We start from the raw sequence: 18,070 nt of genomic DNA, 5'->3' as shown, positions 1-18,070 counted from the left end.
CTTCTAACACGAGGGAGCTATCAAATCCCTCACCGGTGAGACACTTAAAAAATACCGTTAGATCAAATGGATGGTTATGATCTTTTAAAAAAAAAAGGAGAACATCTATAGATATCTACATTCAATTTTACCCTCAACATTATTCCTAATTTCTTATAACATGTTTCGTATGAGTTTCTTTTTCATCGATCTGCAGATTTACAAGAAAAACAAGTCTTCATCAAATCACATAAAGCATCTGCAATCATAGCCATTTCCTTTAACAAAACCCTAATTTCAACACTCTGGCCCTCTTCTTCATCTTCCACCAATTCCCAAAACTTGTTAAACCTAGGAATTCAAATTAGACGATGACTACCACTAATTCCATTATAAAAATTATAATTTAGACATTCGAATTCGAATTAGATGATGCTTATGTCTAATTGCACTATAAAATACTTAATTCATCGTCTAATTTGAATTCATAGGTCCAAAGTAAGTATTTTATAATGCTATTAGTTGTAACTAACGTCTAATTTGAATTCCAATTTCTAAATTACAAATTTTATATTGCGATTAGGCATAACCATTGATGACAGTCAATTATATGATGTTTTTAGTAGTATTTTATGTTAGTTTTTAGTAGTTTTAGTAGTGTTTGAAAACCAAATTCAAGCAAATACATGAAGTTACGAAGTTACTTAACCAAGAAGCAAGAAAAGTGAAAAATGCAAAAAAAAGGGCAAAAAATGAAGAAATACGCTCAAAACCACATCGTACCAAAGCGAAAGCAAAACTATCTTAATTCCTAAACGAAACTAGTCGCCTTGACATGATCACTGTGGATACAAACTCATTCTAAACACTAGAGTGTGAATTATTACTCGACGACAGACTGATCCACTTGTCAGACTGCAGTCAACCATCGTCTAATTTGAATTCTAATGTCTAAAGTAAGTATTTTATAATGTGATTAGTCGTAACCATCGTCTAATTTGAATTTTAAGGTCTAAAGTAAGTATTTTATAATGGATTGGTGGTAGTCATCGTCTAATTTGAATTTCCAGGTCTAAAGTAAGTATTTTATAATGCGATTAGTCGTAAATATCGTCTAATTTGAATTCCAATGTCTAAAGTAAGTATTTTATAATGCCATTAGTCATAAATATTGTCTAATTTGAATTTCAATGTCTAAAGTAAGTATTTTATAATGCGATTAGTCGTAACCATTGTCTAATTTGAATTTTAAGGTCTAAAGTAAGTATTTTATAATGGATTAGTGGTAATCATCGTCTAATTTGAATTTTTAGGTCTAAAGTAAGTATTTTATAATGGATTGGTGGTAGTATCGTCTAATTTGAATTTCTAATTCTAAAGTAAGTATTTTATAATGGATTAGTCGTAGTCATCATCTAATTTGAATTTATAGGTCTAAAGTAAGTATTTTATAATGCATTAGTCGTAGTCATCGTCTAATTTGAATTCCTAGATCTAAAGTAAGTATTTTATTGTGCGATTAGGCATAAACAATGTCTAATTTGAATTCGATGATCTAAATTAAGTATTTTATAATGGATTATTGGTAGTCATCGTCTATTTTCAATTCATAGGTCTAAAGTATCAATTTTATAATGCGTTTAGTCATAGTCATCGTCTAATTTGAATTCCTAAGTCTAAAGTAAGTATTTTATAATGAATTAGTGGTAATCATCGTCTAATTTGAATTTATGGGTCTAAAGAAAGTATTTTGTAATGGATTAGTGGTAGTCATCGTCTAATTTGAATTCCTAGGTCTAAAGTAAGTATTTTATAATGAATTAGTGGTAGTCATAACCCTTTTGTTTATTCGTTTAAACAATTGTTACATGCTCTTGAAGAATAGTCATAACCATCGTGTAATTTTAATTTCAAGTTCTAAAGTAAGTACTTATAATGAAATTAGTGGTAGTCATCGTCTAATTAGAATTCCTAGGTCCAAAATAAGTATTTTATAATGCGATTAGTCATAACTATTGTCTAATTTGAATTCCTATGTCTAAAGTAACTATTGTATAATGGTAGTCATCATTTGATTTGAATTCTTATGTTTAAAGTAAGTATTTTATAATGGATTGGTGGTAGTCATCATCTAATTTGAATTCTTAGGTCTAAATTAAGTATTTTATAATGGATTGGTGGTATTCATCGTCTAATTTGAATTCCAAGGTCTAAATTTAAATTATAAGGTCTAAATTAAGTATTTTATAGTGCGATTAGGCATAAGCAATGTCTAATTTGAATTCGAAGGTCAAAATTAAGCATTTTAGAATTCGATTTTTCCAATAGAAGAGTTAAACAATTGTTTAAACAATTGTTACATGCTCTTGAAGAACAATCATAACCATCGTCTAATTTGAATTTCAAGTTCTAAAGTAAGTATTTATAATGGGATTAGTGGTAGTCATCGTCTAATTTGAATTCCTAGGTATAAATTAAGCACTTTAGAATGTGATTAGTCATAACCATTTTGTTTTATTCGTTTAAACAATTGTTACATGCCCTTGAAGAATAGTCATAATCATCGTGTAATTTTAATTTCAAGTTCTAAAGTAAGTATTTATAATGGAATTACCTGTAGTCATCGTCTAATTAGAATTCTTAGGTCTAAAATAAGTATTTTATAATGCGATTAGTCATAACCATTGTCTAATTTGAATTCCTAGGTCTAAAGTAACTATTTTATAATGGTAGTAATCGTCTGATTTGAATTCGTAGGTCTAAAGTAAATATTTTATAATGGATTAGTGGTAGTCATCGTCTAATTTGAATTCCTAGGCTAAAGTAACTATTTTATAATGTGTTTAGTCATAGTCATTGTATAATTTGAATTCCTAGATCTAAAGTAAGTATTTTATAATGGATTAGTGATAATCATCGTCTAATTTGAATTCCTATGTCTAAAGTAACTATTTTATAATGCGTTTAGTCATAGTCATCGTCTAATTTGAATTACTAGGTTTAAAGTAAGTATTTTATGATGGATTAGTGGTAGTCATCGTCTAATTTGAATTGTAAGGTATAAATTAAGTATTTTATAGTGCGATTAGGCATAATCATCGTCTAATTCGAATTCGAATGTCTAAATTGTGATTTTTATCATGGGATTAGTGGTAGTCATCGTCTAATTTGAATTTCTAGGTCTAAAGTAAGTATATTTTATAGTGCGATAGAAATTCAAATTAGACCATATCTACCACTAATGCCATTATAATTAGACCATGTCTACCACTAATGCCATTATAAAATACTTATTTTAGACCTTGAAATTCAAATTAGACCATGACTACCACTAATCCATTATAAAATACTTACTTTAGACCTATGAATTCAAATTAGACTATTACTACCACTAATCCCATTATAAAATACTTACTTTAGACCTAGAAATTCAAATTAGACGATAGTTATGACTAATCGCACTATAACAACAGTATCATCGAAAAACTAATTTTAATGAAAAGATTGTGAAGTTCGACTAAAACTACCGATTCTTGACTGGATATTTCAAATTTTATCAATCCGACTGTTCAATATCACCTAATTGGACTAACAAACAAATTAGAAAAAGAATTTTGATCATCGGACTCCGAATGTATAGACATATCGTAATAATAGTCTCATCAGAAACCTAGTTTTAATGAAAGGGTTATGAAGTTCGACTAAAACTATCGATCTTGATCGGATATTTCGAATTTCATCAATCTGGTCATTCAATAACACCCAATTGGACTAACAAACAAATTAGAAAAAGAATTTTGATCATCAGACTCTGAATGTATAGACAGATCGTAATAACAGTCTCATCATAAACCTAGTTTTAATAACAGTCTCATCGTCTAAATTGAATTTCTAAGTTTAAAATAAGTATTTTATAATGAATTAGTGGTAATCATCGTCTAATTTGAATTCATAGGTCTAAAGTAAGTATTTATAATGGAATTAGTGGTAGTCATCGTCTAATTAGAATTCCAATGCACTAAATCAAATTTCTATAATCTATTATGTCCTTGCTATAAGCAATGTCTAATTTGAATTCGAAGGTCAAAATTAAGCATTTTAGAATTCGATTTTTCAAATAGAAGAGTTAAACAATTGTTTAAACAATTGTTACATGCTCTTGAAGAACAATCATAACCATCGTCTAATTTGAATTTCAAGTTCTAAAGTAAGTATTTATAATGGGATTAGTGGTAGTCATCGTCTAATTTGAATTCCTAGGTATAAATTAAGCACTTTAGAATGTGATTAGTCATAACCATTTTGTTTTATTCGTTTAAACAATTGTTACATGCCCTTGAAGAATAGTCATAACCATCGTGTAATTTTAATTTCAAGTTCTAAAGTAAGTATTTATAATGGAATTACTGGTAGTCATCGTGTAATTAGAATTCTTAGGTCTAAAATAAGTATTTTATAATGTGTTTAGTCATAGTCATCGTCTAATTTGAATTCCTAGATCTAAAGTAAGTATTTTATAATGGATTAGTGATAATCATCGTCTAATTTGAATTCCTAGGTCTAAAGTAACTATTTTATAATGCGTTTAGTCATAGTCATCGTCTAATTTGAATTTCTAGGTCTAAAGTAAGTATTTTATGATTGATTAGTGGTAGTCATCGTCTAATTTGAATCGTAAGGTATAGATTAAGTATTTTATAGTGCGATTAGGCATTATCATCGTCTAATTCGAATTGTAAGGTATAAATTAATGTATTTGGTCTACATTATAATCCAGATACATAAATTATTTAATGAATCTAAAAAGTTGTCTTTTGCTTATAATTAAGGATGAATGGAGTAATTAGTGTACTCAAAAAATTGCAAAATGTAGTAAGAAAGAAAAGTCACAAGACCAGAAGTTCTTTTCCTCTTAGACCATCTCCAATGGTGTAGTACCTATTAAGTACTCATGGTACTTATTAGGTACTACCATTGAAGCATAACACATTTTAGTATCAAATAAGTACCACTTCTCAAATAAGCACTCTCTCTCACATAGTACATAATAGAATTTGTGGGACCCGTTTATAAAGATGTAGAGTTATTGATGAGATGTGGAGTTATTTGTGGGATCAATTTAGATTTTTTTTTAAGAGGTGATAGGCTGGATAGATTGAGTGTCTATTAAGTACTATTATTAAAAAAGGGTGTTGTTAACATGTGCATATAGGGCACATGTTAAGGACTATTAAATGATAATTGGTCCCACTTATTTTACTTTGAAATAAACAGCATCATAAAGTGTGTCTCATAAAAAATTTAAAGACAAAATTACCCTCACCTATATTTTTTATTTGTTTATTTCTTTACTATGAATAAGACCTGTAACTATGAGCGTAACTATGAGTCTATGAGTAATTGAAGTATCAAGCATCTGCTATAAAAAAATTTGCAATACCACGGCCAAACAAAACCTCCAGATCCGACACAAAAAGGCACCACCACCAAGGAGTGTTGCCCTAGAAACTGAAAAAAAACACCACCCACTGACCGGCAACCACCACCACGGTCAAAACAGAACCAGTAACGGCAGCCACAAACCCCATCGATATAGAGAAGAAACAGAGCAGAGCAAAAAAATACGCGAATGGAAGAAGAAAGCCAGGTGGTGCGGAGTGGAGATCTCCTCGCACCACCAGTCTCAGCAGTTACATGGTACCTACCTTTAAGGATTTTGGATCTAAGGAGGAGCGGCGGCGGATCTGGGTTTAAACAAGGGTAGAGAGGAGCGACTTTTTGTTTATATATGCGATTGTTATGAGTACCCCTTGTCTCATTGGTTCTGTATTCAGTTGATGCCATATAGATTGGTGATTAAAAGGTTGTTTGCTTCTATTATGGGTTGTTGTTTCTAACTCTGAAAGGTGTATTTTGGTGTGTAAGGGTGAGGGTAATTTTGGCAAAATAAAAAAATAAAAAAACACTTTTTTACATTTATTTAAATGAAGTTAATTTTTTCTCTTTCCAAAATAAAATAGATGGGACCTACTAGTATTTATTGTTCCTTATCATGTGCCATGTATGCACAAGTTAACATTGCCCATTAAAAAATTATAAATGAGTGATGTGTATTCGCGAGATCCATTCAGGTACTCAAAATTGGACTTCTCCATTATGAATGCATGTTTTACCTCTTATCTCTTCAAGGGGCAAATTCCAAAATCTCATTTCTTTCTCTCTCTCACGATGAGGAACAACAATAACTCATATTGAAAAACACAACACCCTTCCTTTCCTTCTTCTTCAAGTTCTGGACTCACATTATTTTCCAAACATTTAACTATTTTTTCTTCCTCTTCCACAACAAAATGGTTGCCATATCACTCTTTTTTCTTCCGTTTTTTTTTTTATAGTTAAAATCAATATATATCAGATAAATGCAAGCTTCCATCTTCATAGTTCAGAACAAGAGATTAAGGAACAAACTTGTAAGAACATAAAGTGGAGAAATCAATGCTAACAGTATTGCCAACGCCAAGTGGTTGGAAACACATAAAAATCAATTTTTTTATAAGACAAAAACAAATTAAGAAAAGGGATTAATTTGGGATAATTGAAGTGAGAAATTGATTAAGGGATGTGAAAAACCTGTGTTGGAACAAATTGAGGAAATAATGTTCAATCTGAACCTTCATTTTATTTAATTAAAATCAATGGACACAATTAAAACCACACTAAGTCTATATTTTTGCATTTAATCTTTTCCTCCTTTTGTTTCATACTTCTTCTGATGCGCTTTTTTATTCCATGATACGGCGGCGGCGGTGGGAAAACCGGCAGAGAGGCCGCCGCACATAGCAACGCGATATTGAAATCCAAAGAGCTCGCCGTACATAGCAGCAACGACGACGGAAACGATGAACTGTAACCACGATAACAGTAATAACGACGACGACAGTAACGACGGCAGTAACGACGGCCTTTCCAGCCAGTGAAGTGGCCGGATCTTTGTAAGAACATGCCGATAAAGCCGCTTTTGCTACTGACAGTGACAACGAGAAAGAATATGAACCGCTACAATGGAAGGGATCGTGTCACTTTTTTCTTGTTTAATTGAAACCCCAATTTTTACAATTTTATTATCTCTGTTTATGAGCGGAGAAGAGAAGATGAGTTCGCCGGTGGTGTGGGTGGAGAAGAGAAGAGGATCGTTCTTCCTCAGAGAAAGAGAAAGAGAAAGATGAAAGAGAAAAGTGAAAATATGAGTTCAGGGGCATAAACGTAATCTTGCATTGTTACTTAAAATAATCAGATATTAAATTGAGGTGGGACCGCAGTAAAAAGGGCTGGGTGCACCATAAACCCCCATTTTTGGGGGTGCATAATAGACGCTGATAATAATAATTTTGTTATACAAAAAATAATCTTTTTTAGAATAATCAATACACATGTCTCCAAAAAAAAATTAATCCGGTGTAGGTGTCCTCTGATGCTTGTACCTCCTCAATAGAGGGAGGAGGTTGAGCCTGCTCTTGGATGCTCGGCCTATGTGATAAAGTAGCATTGAAAATTCAACATGCATCAATAATCTCTTTTATCGAATCAATAAATAAGAATAAAGATATAAAATTATCCGAGTTCGATTCCTAATAAAAATAAATTTTTGTCAGACTTTATTTACCGTGCAGCCGAACTCTAGGTTACTATGGTTCATTTCTCTTAAGAATCAAAGGTTAAAAAAATGTAAAATATACAGTTTTTTTTACAAATTTAATACTAAAACTACTTCTATTTTTTTTGTTGAAAGTTTTTTTTTTATTTTAAAAAAATAATATGAAGAGTTGATATCTTAATCCAAAATAGAAAAAATCACTGGAAAATTTTGAATTAAGACCTCTTAATCCTAGACTTTCACACTATACTAAAGTTTTTGTTGGAGATTCTTATAGCAAAGGGAGGAGAATATTTATTTTTGATAGAATAAAGTGAAAATTGGGGAGTCACCTTTCACCAGTTAATTTGAACCGGTGTATAAAAAAAAGTTTTGAAATATTTGAAAATTAGTTTCGAACGACACAACGGTAACTTTCCTTTCTTTTCCATCGCTTTCCTTTCTTTTCTTTTCCTTTCCTTTCCTTCTTCCACACTCAATTCTCTATCTCTTTTATTTTGTTCTTTCCATTCAACACTGAACTAAATCTACTTATTATTTTCCTACGGTTCTTCGCATCTTCGCAGTTCGCACTCTCTCTAGAAACAAAGTGACTTAACAAGTTTAATTGACAGTTACAACAGTATAATCATGCAGACGGAAAAACCAAAAATGGCGAAGAAATCAATCGGAAACATAATGCGAAAAAGGCTTTCGGATATCACAAATTCTTCTCAATCTCAGCAAGATAATAACAACCAACCACTCTCGCTTGATAACAATTCCATTCAACAACTCCTAAAGGTAACACACATTACTCTTTTCTTTTTCTTCTCCTTTTATTCATTTTTCTGATTTTGAATTCTGTTACAGGAAAGAGCGAATTTAATCAACCTCCTTGCAGAAAGAAAGTATCCTCTAACAATTTTATATTGAAATTGTTTTGTGATTCGTGTAGTTGTGGCTTATGGAATTGAAATTATTGTTTTTGCTTCTAGAAGGGGAAAATAGTGATTAATTTTTGTTTGTTTGGGAGAATTGGAGAAAGTGTTTTTTTTTTCCTTGATTTGGTTTGAACAGTAAAATGTTAGAAAGGAGTGGAGCTGAATTGCAGAGAATGCGAGCTGATATGAAGAAGTTGCAAATGCAAAATTGGAATCTTGCTCAGTCCAATAGTCTCATGTTAGCGGTAAGTTCATTTTCCAGTTGTATAATTGTTAAGAATCTCGCATTAGATGAGAGATGGTATGCAAATGTTTATAAGCAGAGATAATTCTCACTTTATCAGCCGGTTTTGTAAGGTTGAGTTAGACCAAAACCTAAAATTTTAAGAATAATGTATAACAGGTTTAACTTGATATCGACATTATATTTCTTCGATCCAACCGTTGAATTCAAAGATCTCATTGAGTAGATCAACTCCACAAATTTTTATTAAAATTCAAAACCGTTTGATACTTTTTCTAGTAACTTCAATTGAACGTACGACAAACCTTTAAAAAAACCGTTGAATTTCAATAGTCTGAATACATAACTACACTTTTTGAATTTTTATAAAAATTTGTGGAGTTGATCTACTCAACGAGATCTTTGAATTCAACGGTTGGATTGAAGATATATAATGTCGTTATCGAGTTATTAAGCGGAGTAAGTCAATGGTTGACTTACTCTTGGAGTCAACGGATCCCTCCTCTAATAATAAACCCTATATTTAGTTTATTAAGTATCTCTCTCCTAGTTAGTCCATAACTGTGAAGCATCGACATAGACACGGACACTGACACATCTGAAGTGTCTGTGTCTGTGTTACATGCTTCCTAAAATATATGAAAGTAATAAGTAGTCCTTAACATTTTGACATCTCTGTCACATTAGTCTCTAACATCTTGTCAATATATAACCGAAGGACTAATTAAAAATTTGATTTGATTAGCCGAAAAATGGAGGACATGAATTTGACAAAATGTTAGGGACTGTGTGGACTAAGTAGTAAAATTAAGGATAATTTAGGGACTGAATTGAAGTTTACTTTGAGGGTGATGACAGTGATTTGTGTTTTTTATGGTAAATTTCGCAGGAGCTTAACTTAGGGAGGGATAAGGTGAGTTCATTCCTCCGACTTCTCTTTTTTTTACGAACTTGAAATTATCGTCTTACTTAAGCCTGTTTTTTTCTTAATTTGGTGACTTTGATGGTACTTGTGTTTCAGATAAAAACACTGCAGCATGAAATATTGTGGAGGGCTGCTTTGATTAATGGAAAGACCTTCAACATGCAGGTGTGCTTTTAAGCTTGATTCTCAGTTACTAAGTGTGTGTTTAGATATGCATGAGATAAATCACGTTCGATAACTCTTAAAGCAAAAATAACTGTGATAACATAAATTATATTTTTCTAGAATCATTTTTGTTATTTCTAATAAAAAGTGAATCTAAACATGCAGTAAATTAACTTCAATAGCGGGTCGATAATGTGTAAAAAGTCGTGTGTGGGAAGAAAATGTGTTGAAAGTTTGTCTCATGGTGTACTGATAGAATATCTTTCTTTCCCTTTGTTTTTTGAACAGCTTTTTTTCCCTTCTTTATAATAGATACTGATAGAATATCTTCTTTTCCTTTCCCTTCTTTATAGAAAGATTAACCGCCAAGTTATTTTAAATTATGATTCAATAGCCATTGCTAATGTGTTTGTCATCAACTGATGAATGTCGCTTTATAATGCATCTCCAAATGGTCTTTTACTTGCTTCCTCCGATCTTTTAGGTTCATTGAGTAACTGGTGTATCTGATCTTAGTTTTCTGCTAACTTAACAATATAGGTCTAATATAATGTTCTCCCTTTACTAGTGTCCCCCTTCTTCTAGCAAACCGTTTTTGCAGGAAAAAGTGGAGATTGACTCTGAAAAAAATGCATCATTATCACAGTTAAAGGTGCCTTATCAATAAACTCTTCACTTATTTTTTTCATATTGAATGAAGGCATTGATGAATGGTGTTGCTCAATCAATCTTTCTTTGTTGTATATTTTGATTGGCTAAAAGGTAGAAGATGAAAAAGAAGCAAAGGAAGAAGATGAAAAAGAAGCGCATCCATCGCCTATAACTAGCAATGATGAAAAACAATGTTGTTTGAACAGGAGACGCATAAGGAGTAGATGTAAGTGCTAGGATTAACATTCTTCATTCACATATTTTTCTAACATTCTCTTCTTAATTCTGTTTAACTTTGTTATGAAACTTTGCAGCTACTGGTTCTTCTACTGCTTCCACATCCACAAAGAATACAGGCAAAGAAAAAGTTAAAGACAATAGGTTAGTTCTCATGTTCATTGGATACCTAAGCTTATTGTGAACCAGACATATAAATTTAGTTCTGATGAGTGCAGAGTGCTTGAAATTAATTACATACATGAGATTACCATAGTTCCAAAATTAAATTCATGAAATCCATGAATTTAATGTGCCACGTAAGTTTGCGGTGATGTGGTATCCGCATGGAAGGTCATATGTTCTTTTAGTGTGTCATGTCATAATAGCATTTAATCAAAGAAGTTAACAGATGAACCATTTTAACTGACATGTTACAGTTTCATGAATGTATTTGCTATTTCGTAAAATTCAGTGACTACTTTAATCGATGCTCGCAATTTAGAGGAAAAATTTGACTATTAGCTCAAAATTTCCAATGTGATAAGTTCCTCTCCTTTATTGGTACAACACAGGAGAAGAAGAAGTTTGAGGAGACATTCTGCTACGTCAAAGGTCCATCAACACGAACCTCTAGAAAATTTGTTTGAGATAGAAGACGCTCAATACGCTATCACTCAATCGGATAAACCAATTTCTTCATCTGCAAAAACTGAAAGAAGAGAAAACTCTTGTTTAAGAAATGAAGCACCAAGGCATTCTTTTGGAAGACCCTTGAGAAGGGCAGCTGAGAAGATTCCATCTTACAAGGAAATCCCTTTAAATGTCAAGATGAGAAGGCTAGCATAAATAAACTGATTTTGTATCATACACTGATGTTGATTTATGTATGTTCTATGTATCCTATGTTGTCCTTGGTTTGTTAAGTTATCATCATGAAGTTTATATTACATCTTCACAGTTTCATTACTATTTTTTTATTAAATGAAAATAGTACACACTTTGGATAAGTCTTAATTTCCATGGTCTGATTTTTGTTATCTTCATCTGCAAATGCAATTATGTGTCCTTATGCAGTCTTTAAAAAACTTGGGTAAAGTTGGGCCTTAAGAGTGACATTTTTTTAAGAGTGACCAATTAATCACCAGTTTTAAGAGTGACATTTTTTGGGGATGTTTTCTCTTCCCACCTCCCATGAATCTTTTATACCCCTAATATTTCAATTTTGTCCTTGCAGAAAAATTCGGTTCGCAGAAATCGAATTTTTTCTAGTGCAAATTCAGAGTAAATTTCGGTTTTTAGAAACCGAAATTTGTTTTCAAGGCAAAAAAAACTTCGGTTTCTACGAACCGAAGTTTTTTCAAGGGCAAAATTGGAAATTCAGGGGGGATAAAAGATTCACGGGGGGTGGGAAGAGAAAACATTTTTTTGGGTCAAGCATTAGAGTGTCACTTACTGTTACAATATCTGTTTCTTATATTTGGGCCTTAAGTAGTCCAATTTTCTGGCTCAGTTCTATTAGTTTCACCTTGCAACTCAAGTTTTAATCCTTGCTAGAGTCCAAGTTATTAAGAGTATTTTTTTTTTAAGATGAAGTGACAAATACCATGGAAACTTTCTTTCTAATGTAATTACAATATAGCTTATGTTAGGAGGCAGGTCAATAGAGTCGCTCACAGTCTTGCTATGGCGTCTTTAGTTCAGTCTAATCCTAGTGTTTATCACTATTATCCATCTAGTTGTATCTCTTCTATCATGTTGAATGAAATACAATGAGTTTATTTTGTTCAAAAAAAATATACCATTGAAACTTATACACACAACTCGAGGTCCTGAGTTCAAATTCAAACAAAGACGTTTCACTTAACAATATCGATATTTGTTAGTTGAATTAAGACTCGCGGAAGAGTTATATTACTTAAAGATGTTGGACCCAAATTTAAAATAAAAAAGTAAACAAAACATTAAATTAAAGAAAAGAAAATGACACAAGAAATGATTTTCAGCTTTAAGGTCTTAAAGCCATGAGAACTTTTTCTTGATAGGTGATTTCTCACCAAATCGAAATTGTGCAACCATGTGACACTAGACTTATAGTCAATAATATCACAATTCTTTGGTGCTTTGTGAGAGTAAGCATCATCCATGTTATTCCAAGAATCAAAATCTTTATGGAGAAACCGTGTGGGTCCTTCCTTCTCTTTGGTTGCTTTTCTTTCCATTTTTATGCATAATTACAATGCTAATCGTTTCTTTTTGGTGATAAAGACAATGATGTGCATTCTATTATATATTATTTTATTTTTTTTGTTACAAATTATATATTATTATATATTATTATTTTAACTCAAGCTAAAATCGTACACTTTTTTTCAAAGCTCTTGATCCATGTTCTTATTATGATGGTTTGTTTAATAGGTCCATGTTCTTTTTTCACCTGAATTTTCATGTGCTTTTCCCCCCACTTTTACAAAATTAGATATCATACTATAACCTTGTTAGATGATTGTTGAGAGTGGTAAGTTGTATGAGACATGCCATAAAAAAAAAATATAAATGATTTTGTATGATTGAATTGAGTGAGAATATAAATTTTAAAATGATATAAAATTAAGTGAGAATATAAATGATTTTGTATGATTGAATTAAGTGAGAATATAAATCCATGTTATCAACCATATGTGGCAATAGTCCAATCCGTTATGTTATGTGATACTCGTCGTGGCAGTTACCAGCCACTCGCCATGTTGTACTAGTCCAGTCAGTTACATAATACTAGCCATGATAGTTACCCAAATTAGGCTCTTCTTCCCTAGAAGACCAGTTGGGGTATTCAGCTACATCTAACATGATCAGAGCAATGATTGGGCCTAAAATATTTTGAATGTGTTTCTATTTTAAGTAGTGTTTTTGTTTCTTGAAAATGAATTCCCTAAAACAACCTAAGGATTAGGTTCTCCTATTTATAAGAGAGGTATGTAAACTAAATAACTGTTCTCAATCTTGCTTCTATCCACATGTAGAACAGTTGTCCTTCGAAAACCGTTCGCTCCAATCTTCATTTGCTGTTTGAATTTGAATTTTGGTGGGAAAACTCTTTGCCACATTTTTCTTCTATCTTTCGAATTCCAATTGATGTATCTCAAACTCGCGTAATTAACTTTTCTAACTTAAAATGACTATAGTATTAACTTAATAACAGATAGGTCCAATAACAAAAGTCTAATAGACTATTATCTAATACCCCCCCCTCAAAAAATACTAATTGCTTAATTTAATGTTAACTTTAGTTTACTCACCCTTGATTTTAAATTTAATTTTTGATCCTTTGATTGAATTCGACTGCGAACTAAGTAAAATCTAATTGAAAATTATTTTTATAAGAAATTAAATTTAAATTCTCCTAAATGATTAGACCCTATTTTAAAATTTAGATTAGACACAATTTGGCATATAGTTACTCATTTTAACTATCCAATAAAAAATTAACGATGAACATTGTTTATAGGTGATTTTATTAATCTGATTTTCAATCAAATGAAAATCAAAATTACCTATTGTTGTTTTCACACAAGACAATCGAGGCCTATTCAATTGGTTTTTTTAGGAGAATGTTAAGATAAATGTGAAAAAAAATTATTGAACTTATGGTGTATTCAATTATCTAAACATTAAATTCTTTGTATTATTAAATGTTATATTTCTATTTTTATGTAGCTTAACATATACTACCCTTAAAGCACAAGTTAACATGACTTTTTTTTTATTACTGCTCGCGATTCCAAAAATCATGATATGATTAGTGATGGAATTGACGACCCACCTAGACTTTAAATAATTAAATACGTATTGGCCATAAGTGAGTCATTTTTTAATGATTTTTTAATTTCTTTGATTTAATGGAGTTCACACGGTTTTAAACAAAGTTGGCATCCATGATTCTCTTGGGTTCCTCTCCCGACAGTTATTTACCGTTAGGGACCCCACTCATGGAAGTTAAGTATCCAAGATGAAAAAAAATAAAAATTATTTGATATGTTATTAAAACTCATTAAGATTAACGTTTTATGGTTTTTTATTGACTACCGTTAATATTGATGAGTCTCAATGACATATCAAATGAATTTTAATTTTTTTCAAATTTTTTATTGATGATCTATACGATATAAATTTTCAATCAAACGGTAAATTTTGTAAAATTCGTATTCGTTATAGTATAATTGTTAATTTGTGCATGGTGTAGGACTTTCTCCACTTGTGCAGGTTAGACAAAACCACCAATTAAATGGTGGACCTAATTCGTATTGAATGCATTTTGGAATGTCTTGTAGGCTTGCTAAGGGATCAAACTTATCACCTGTCATTCATTAACACTAGAAGAATTTTGCACTCCTCATTTCCAACAGGATGCATATAGTATGTTCAAGGAGTTAGAGGCACAATAAATACGTTAATGTGGGTCCAATGATATGAATGGGTCTTGCACCCACCATCACCATGTTAGATTTTGCAAATCTAATATTGCTTGTAAAATTATATAACATTTTAGTTTTATGTATTAAAATATTGATGATAATATATTAGAGTGGACATTTTTCTTTGTAATTTACTAAATGTGACATGGTAATGGTGTATATGATGCTTATATCGGTCTTTTCTTCATGCTAGGATGACTTTCCCAAAGATTTTTGTGAATGATTTCCCAAATAATGGAATCATATGAGACATATTGGTAGACCCAGGGTCAAGTATGTCATGCAAAATTACAAGGAAATGGGAAAACTAGAGAGTGCTAGGTGTGCTTCAAAGTCTAGTAACCTTTTTTAGGTTTAGAGATCTTTAGTTAGACACTATTCAGGGAGGGAGGTTCCATGCAATTCCGCTTGATTCAGTTCAGAATCTGAGTCATTCAAATCTTTTTAAATTGATGCTCACTACAAGTGGTAGTTAGGATGAACAGTTGAGATCTTATTGCAAAGAAAATGCCACTGCAGAGGATCTTAGTCCCTTAACACATCAATATGTATATATATACACTAGTAAAAACAATTATTTGGTGCACAAAACATTCCCCCATAGGCGGTCGCCCTCCTTGCTCACTCTCAAAGCTGCCATTGGTGCTACCATGTGGGTGCTAGGTGCCCTAACTTTGCAATATTGAATGTTAAGCGTTGATGTCGGGCTAGATGCATGTATGGGCGCTAGGCGCCTACCTGGAAGTTTGAAACTTATGTTTTACAATCTTCATAGATTTGATTAAGATGTGTTGTTTCACTATTGTTGCGTGACTGAAGAACAAATATAACTCTTGATTAAAAAATAAATCACATATGATTGTGACTTTTGGTGAAATGTTATGATAAAAAGTGATAAATTAAAGAGTTTTTTTTTTTGAAACAACAAATATATTAATAATTAGGTCTTCGCACAAGACGAACAAAGACCGGTATAAAAGTAACTACATAACAGGGCGTCGTATATATGCGGAACGCCTAAAAACCACTAAAACAAACACCACCTAATAGAGGTCCAATAATCAGAAAGGCACCCCTCAGATTTCAAGCCACCAGAAGACACCAACTCAGCCCCAAAAGTTGCCACAAGATCAACACTAACTCCCGACCTCGAATCAAAAGTGATCGCCCATTAGAATCCAAAAAACAGCTCCCTTAGGCTAAAAGTTGATGGGACAACAATAGCGTGAGAACCTAGACAGATGAGTCTCAGCTCGTAGACCACCTCCAAAAAAATCAATATCGGTGCAATTAAGGTCAACTAGATACATAGAGACCTGCAAATCTCAACAGATTTGGAAATCATCATCGACTCAAAAAGAGTCCTGCAAATCTCAACAGATTTGGACACGGTCAGAGACGATTGGCTTGGCCATCCGCACCACTCCGGCCACCAGTTCGCCGGCGGTCACTGTCGGTGGTTTGTGGTGGTGTGTAAAGTTCATATCTGATTTTCAGGCAACGTCTTCCCCGCTCTCAACCTTCGTCGGTGCTGCAACTTCGATAAATTAAAAAGTTAATTGTTCCAATTCGAGAATGAACATGTCTCCATAGAAAAGGGGAAGAGACTAGCTAGAATTCTTTATTTTCTTCATTATTGTTTACATGTACAATACTAGTATATATAGACAAATACCATAAAACTACTAATAACTTCTTAAAACTACTAATAACTACCTATATATTTAAATACATAATTAAATTATTATTTTTTATAAGCTTAAATATACCTATATTAAATAATAATTATAGTATATTGATATAAGTATCATGTTACTTTTCATATGTGAAATTGTGTGTCTTTTGGGTCAGGATCCCCTCAATTTTAAAATTAACGGGGGGAGAGAGAGACCTCGGCCTTGTTTAAGTGGTTAAACATCTTCCCAATAACAATTTTATAACAATATTTAGGTTAAAATTTAATCTTAATAAATGATTATATCACTTAAAAAAAATGACTTCTAATTTTGGTAGAAAAGGATGAAATTTCTCCTTACTACTGGTACTCAAAGTACATTAGAGAAGGACGAAGAAGCAATTGTAGCAATGTGTGTGTGGATGGAGGGAGGGAGGGAGATAGAGAGAGAGAGATAGAGATATATATAGAGAGAGAGGTGGTACTATCAAATGATCAATGATGATTATTTCTTTTATTTAACTCTATGTTAGTATTGTCATCTTAAATTATATATCATATTATATATATTTTTAATCATTATATATTGATTTTGTCATTGTAGTTTTTTTAATAGTATTAAAAATCAAAATTGTTTAATTCTTTTTTAGAAATTAAATAAATTTCTTATTTTTAAAATTATCAACTAGATTAAAGCAACTTATTCTTTATCGGTTTGTTCGAGGTGGTTCATGCTTTCTATATAAGTCGATGTATGCTAGGTTGTAACCATGTGTCATGCATGCCGTAAGCGGGCTCTGGTGGAGAAATCCGTAGGAAAGAGAGACGACTGGCTGAATTAACCTCAAAAATCGTCAGAACACAAACGAAATCTTGTGGATTTGGTTCAAATTTCTTTAAAAAAAATATTGCAAAAAAAGACAAACTAACACACATAATTTCCCCTCAATACATACATAATACATAGATTCTTTTGTGACCATTGCTTCCCTTTCTCAACTTCTATTGGGGCCAGCATTCATCATGCATTTCTTAAAATAAAAGCTAGTTAATAAAAAACAAATTATATTATTTGTAGCTTGTAGGGGACAGCATAAAAACCAAAAGTTCTTCAAAATCTTGAACCCGCTAGTGGACAATATATCAACGACATTTCAATTGCA

At 31.9% G+C, this 18,070-nt stretch overlaps 1 protein-coding gene across 3 annotated transcripts; it reads left to right on the top strand.

Annotated features, from left to right (window-relative positions):
• The first annotated feature begins 8,113 nt into the window (after positions 1 to 8,113).
• LOC123919894 (shugoshin-1-like) lies at positions 8,114 to 11,774 on the top strand. Of its 3 annotated transcripts, none has more exons than XM_045971920.1 (9): positions 8,114 to 8,416; positions 8,486 to 8,523; positions 8,693 to 8,801; positions 9,690 to 9,713; positions 9,822 to 9,890; positions 10,492 to 10,542; positions 10,677 to 10,767; positions 10,856 to 10,922; positions 11,333 to 11,774. In XM_045971920.1, exons 1-9 carry the CDS (start codon positions 8,264 to 8,266, stop codon positions 11,604 to 11,606), a joined length of 876 nt encoding a protein of 291 aa, XP_045827876.1. In that variant the 5' UTR covers positions 8,114 to 8,263; the 3' UTR covers positions 11,607 to 11,774. The 3 variants fall into 3 exon arrangements, with proteins under 3 accessions (XP_045827876.1, XP_045827874.1, XP_045827873.1); XM_045971918.1 differs by having other exon boundaries at positions 10,653 to 10,767; positions 11,336 to 11,774; XM_045971917.1 differs by having other exon boundaries at positions 10,653 to 10,767.
• Positions 11,775 to 18,070: the final 6,296 nt, after the last annotated feature.

The sequence above is a fragment of the Trifolium pratense genome, linkage group LG4 (assembly GCF_020283565.1).
Source record: "Trifolium pratense cultivar HEN17-A07 linkage group LG4, ARS_RC_1.1, whole genome shotgun sequence".
Lineage (NCBI taxonomy): Eukaryota > Viridiplantae > Streptophyta > Magnoliopsida > Fabales > Fabaceae > Trifolium > Trifolium pratense.
The sequence above is the reverse complement of the archived record's forward strand: the minus strand, read 5'-3'. Positions and strand labels throughout refer to the sequence as shown.

Coding starts and splice junctions, on each gene's coding strand:
- LOC123919894 (XM_045971917.1), top strand. CDS start 8,264: ATGCAGACGGAAAAACCAAAAATGGCGAAGAAATCAATCGGAAACATA. Junction 8,802..9,689: donor CCAATAGTCTCATGTTAGCG/GTAAGTTCATTT, acceptor TAAATTTCGCAG/GAGCTTAACTTAGGGAGGGA. Junction 10,768..10,855: donor GAGACGCATAAGGAGTAGAT/GTAAGTGCTAGG, acceptor GAAACTTTGCAG/CTACTGGTTCTTCTACTGCT.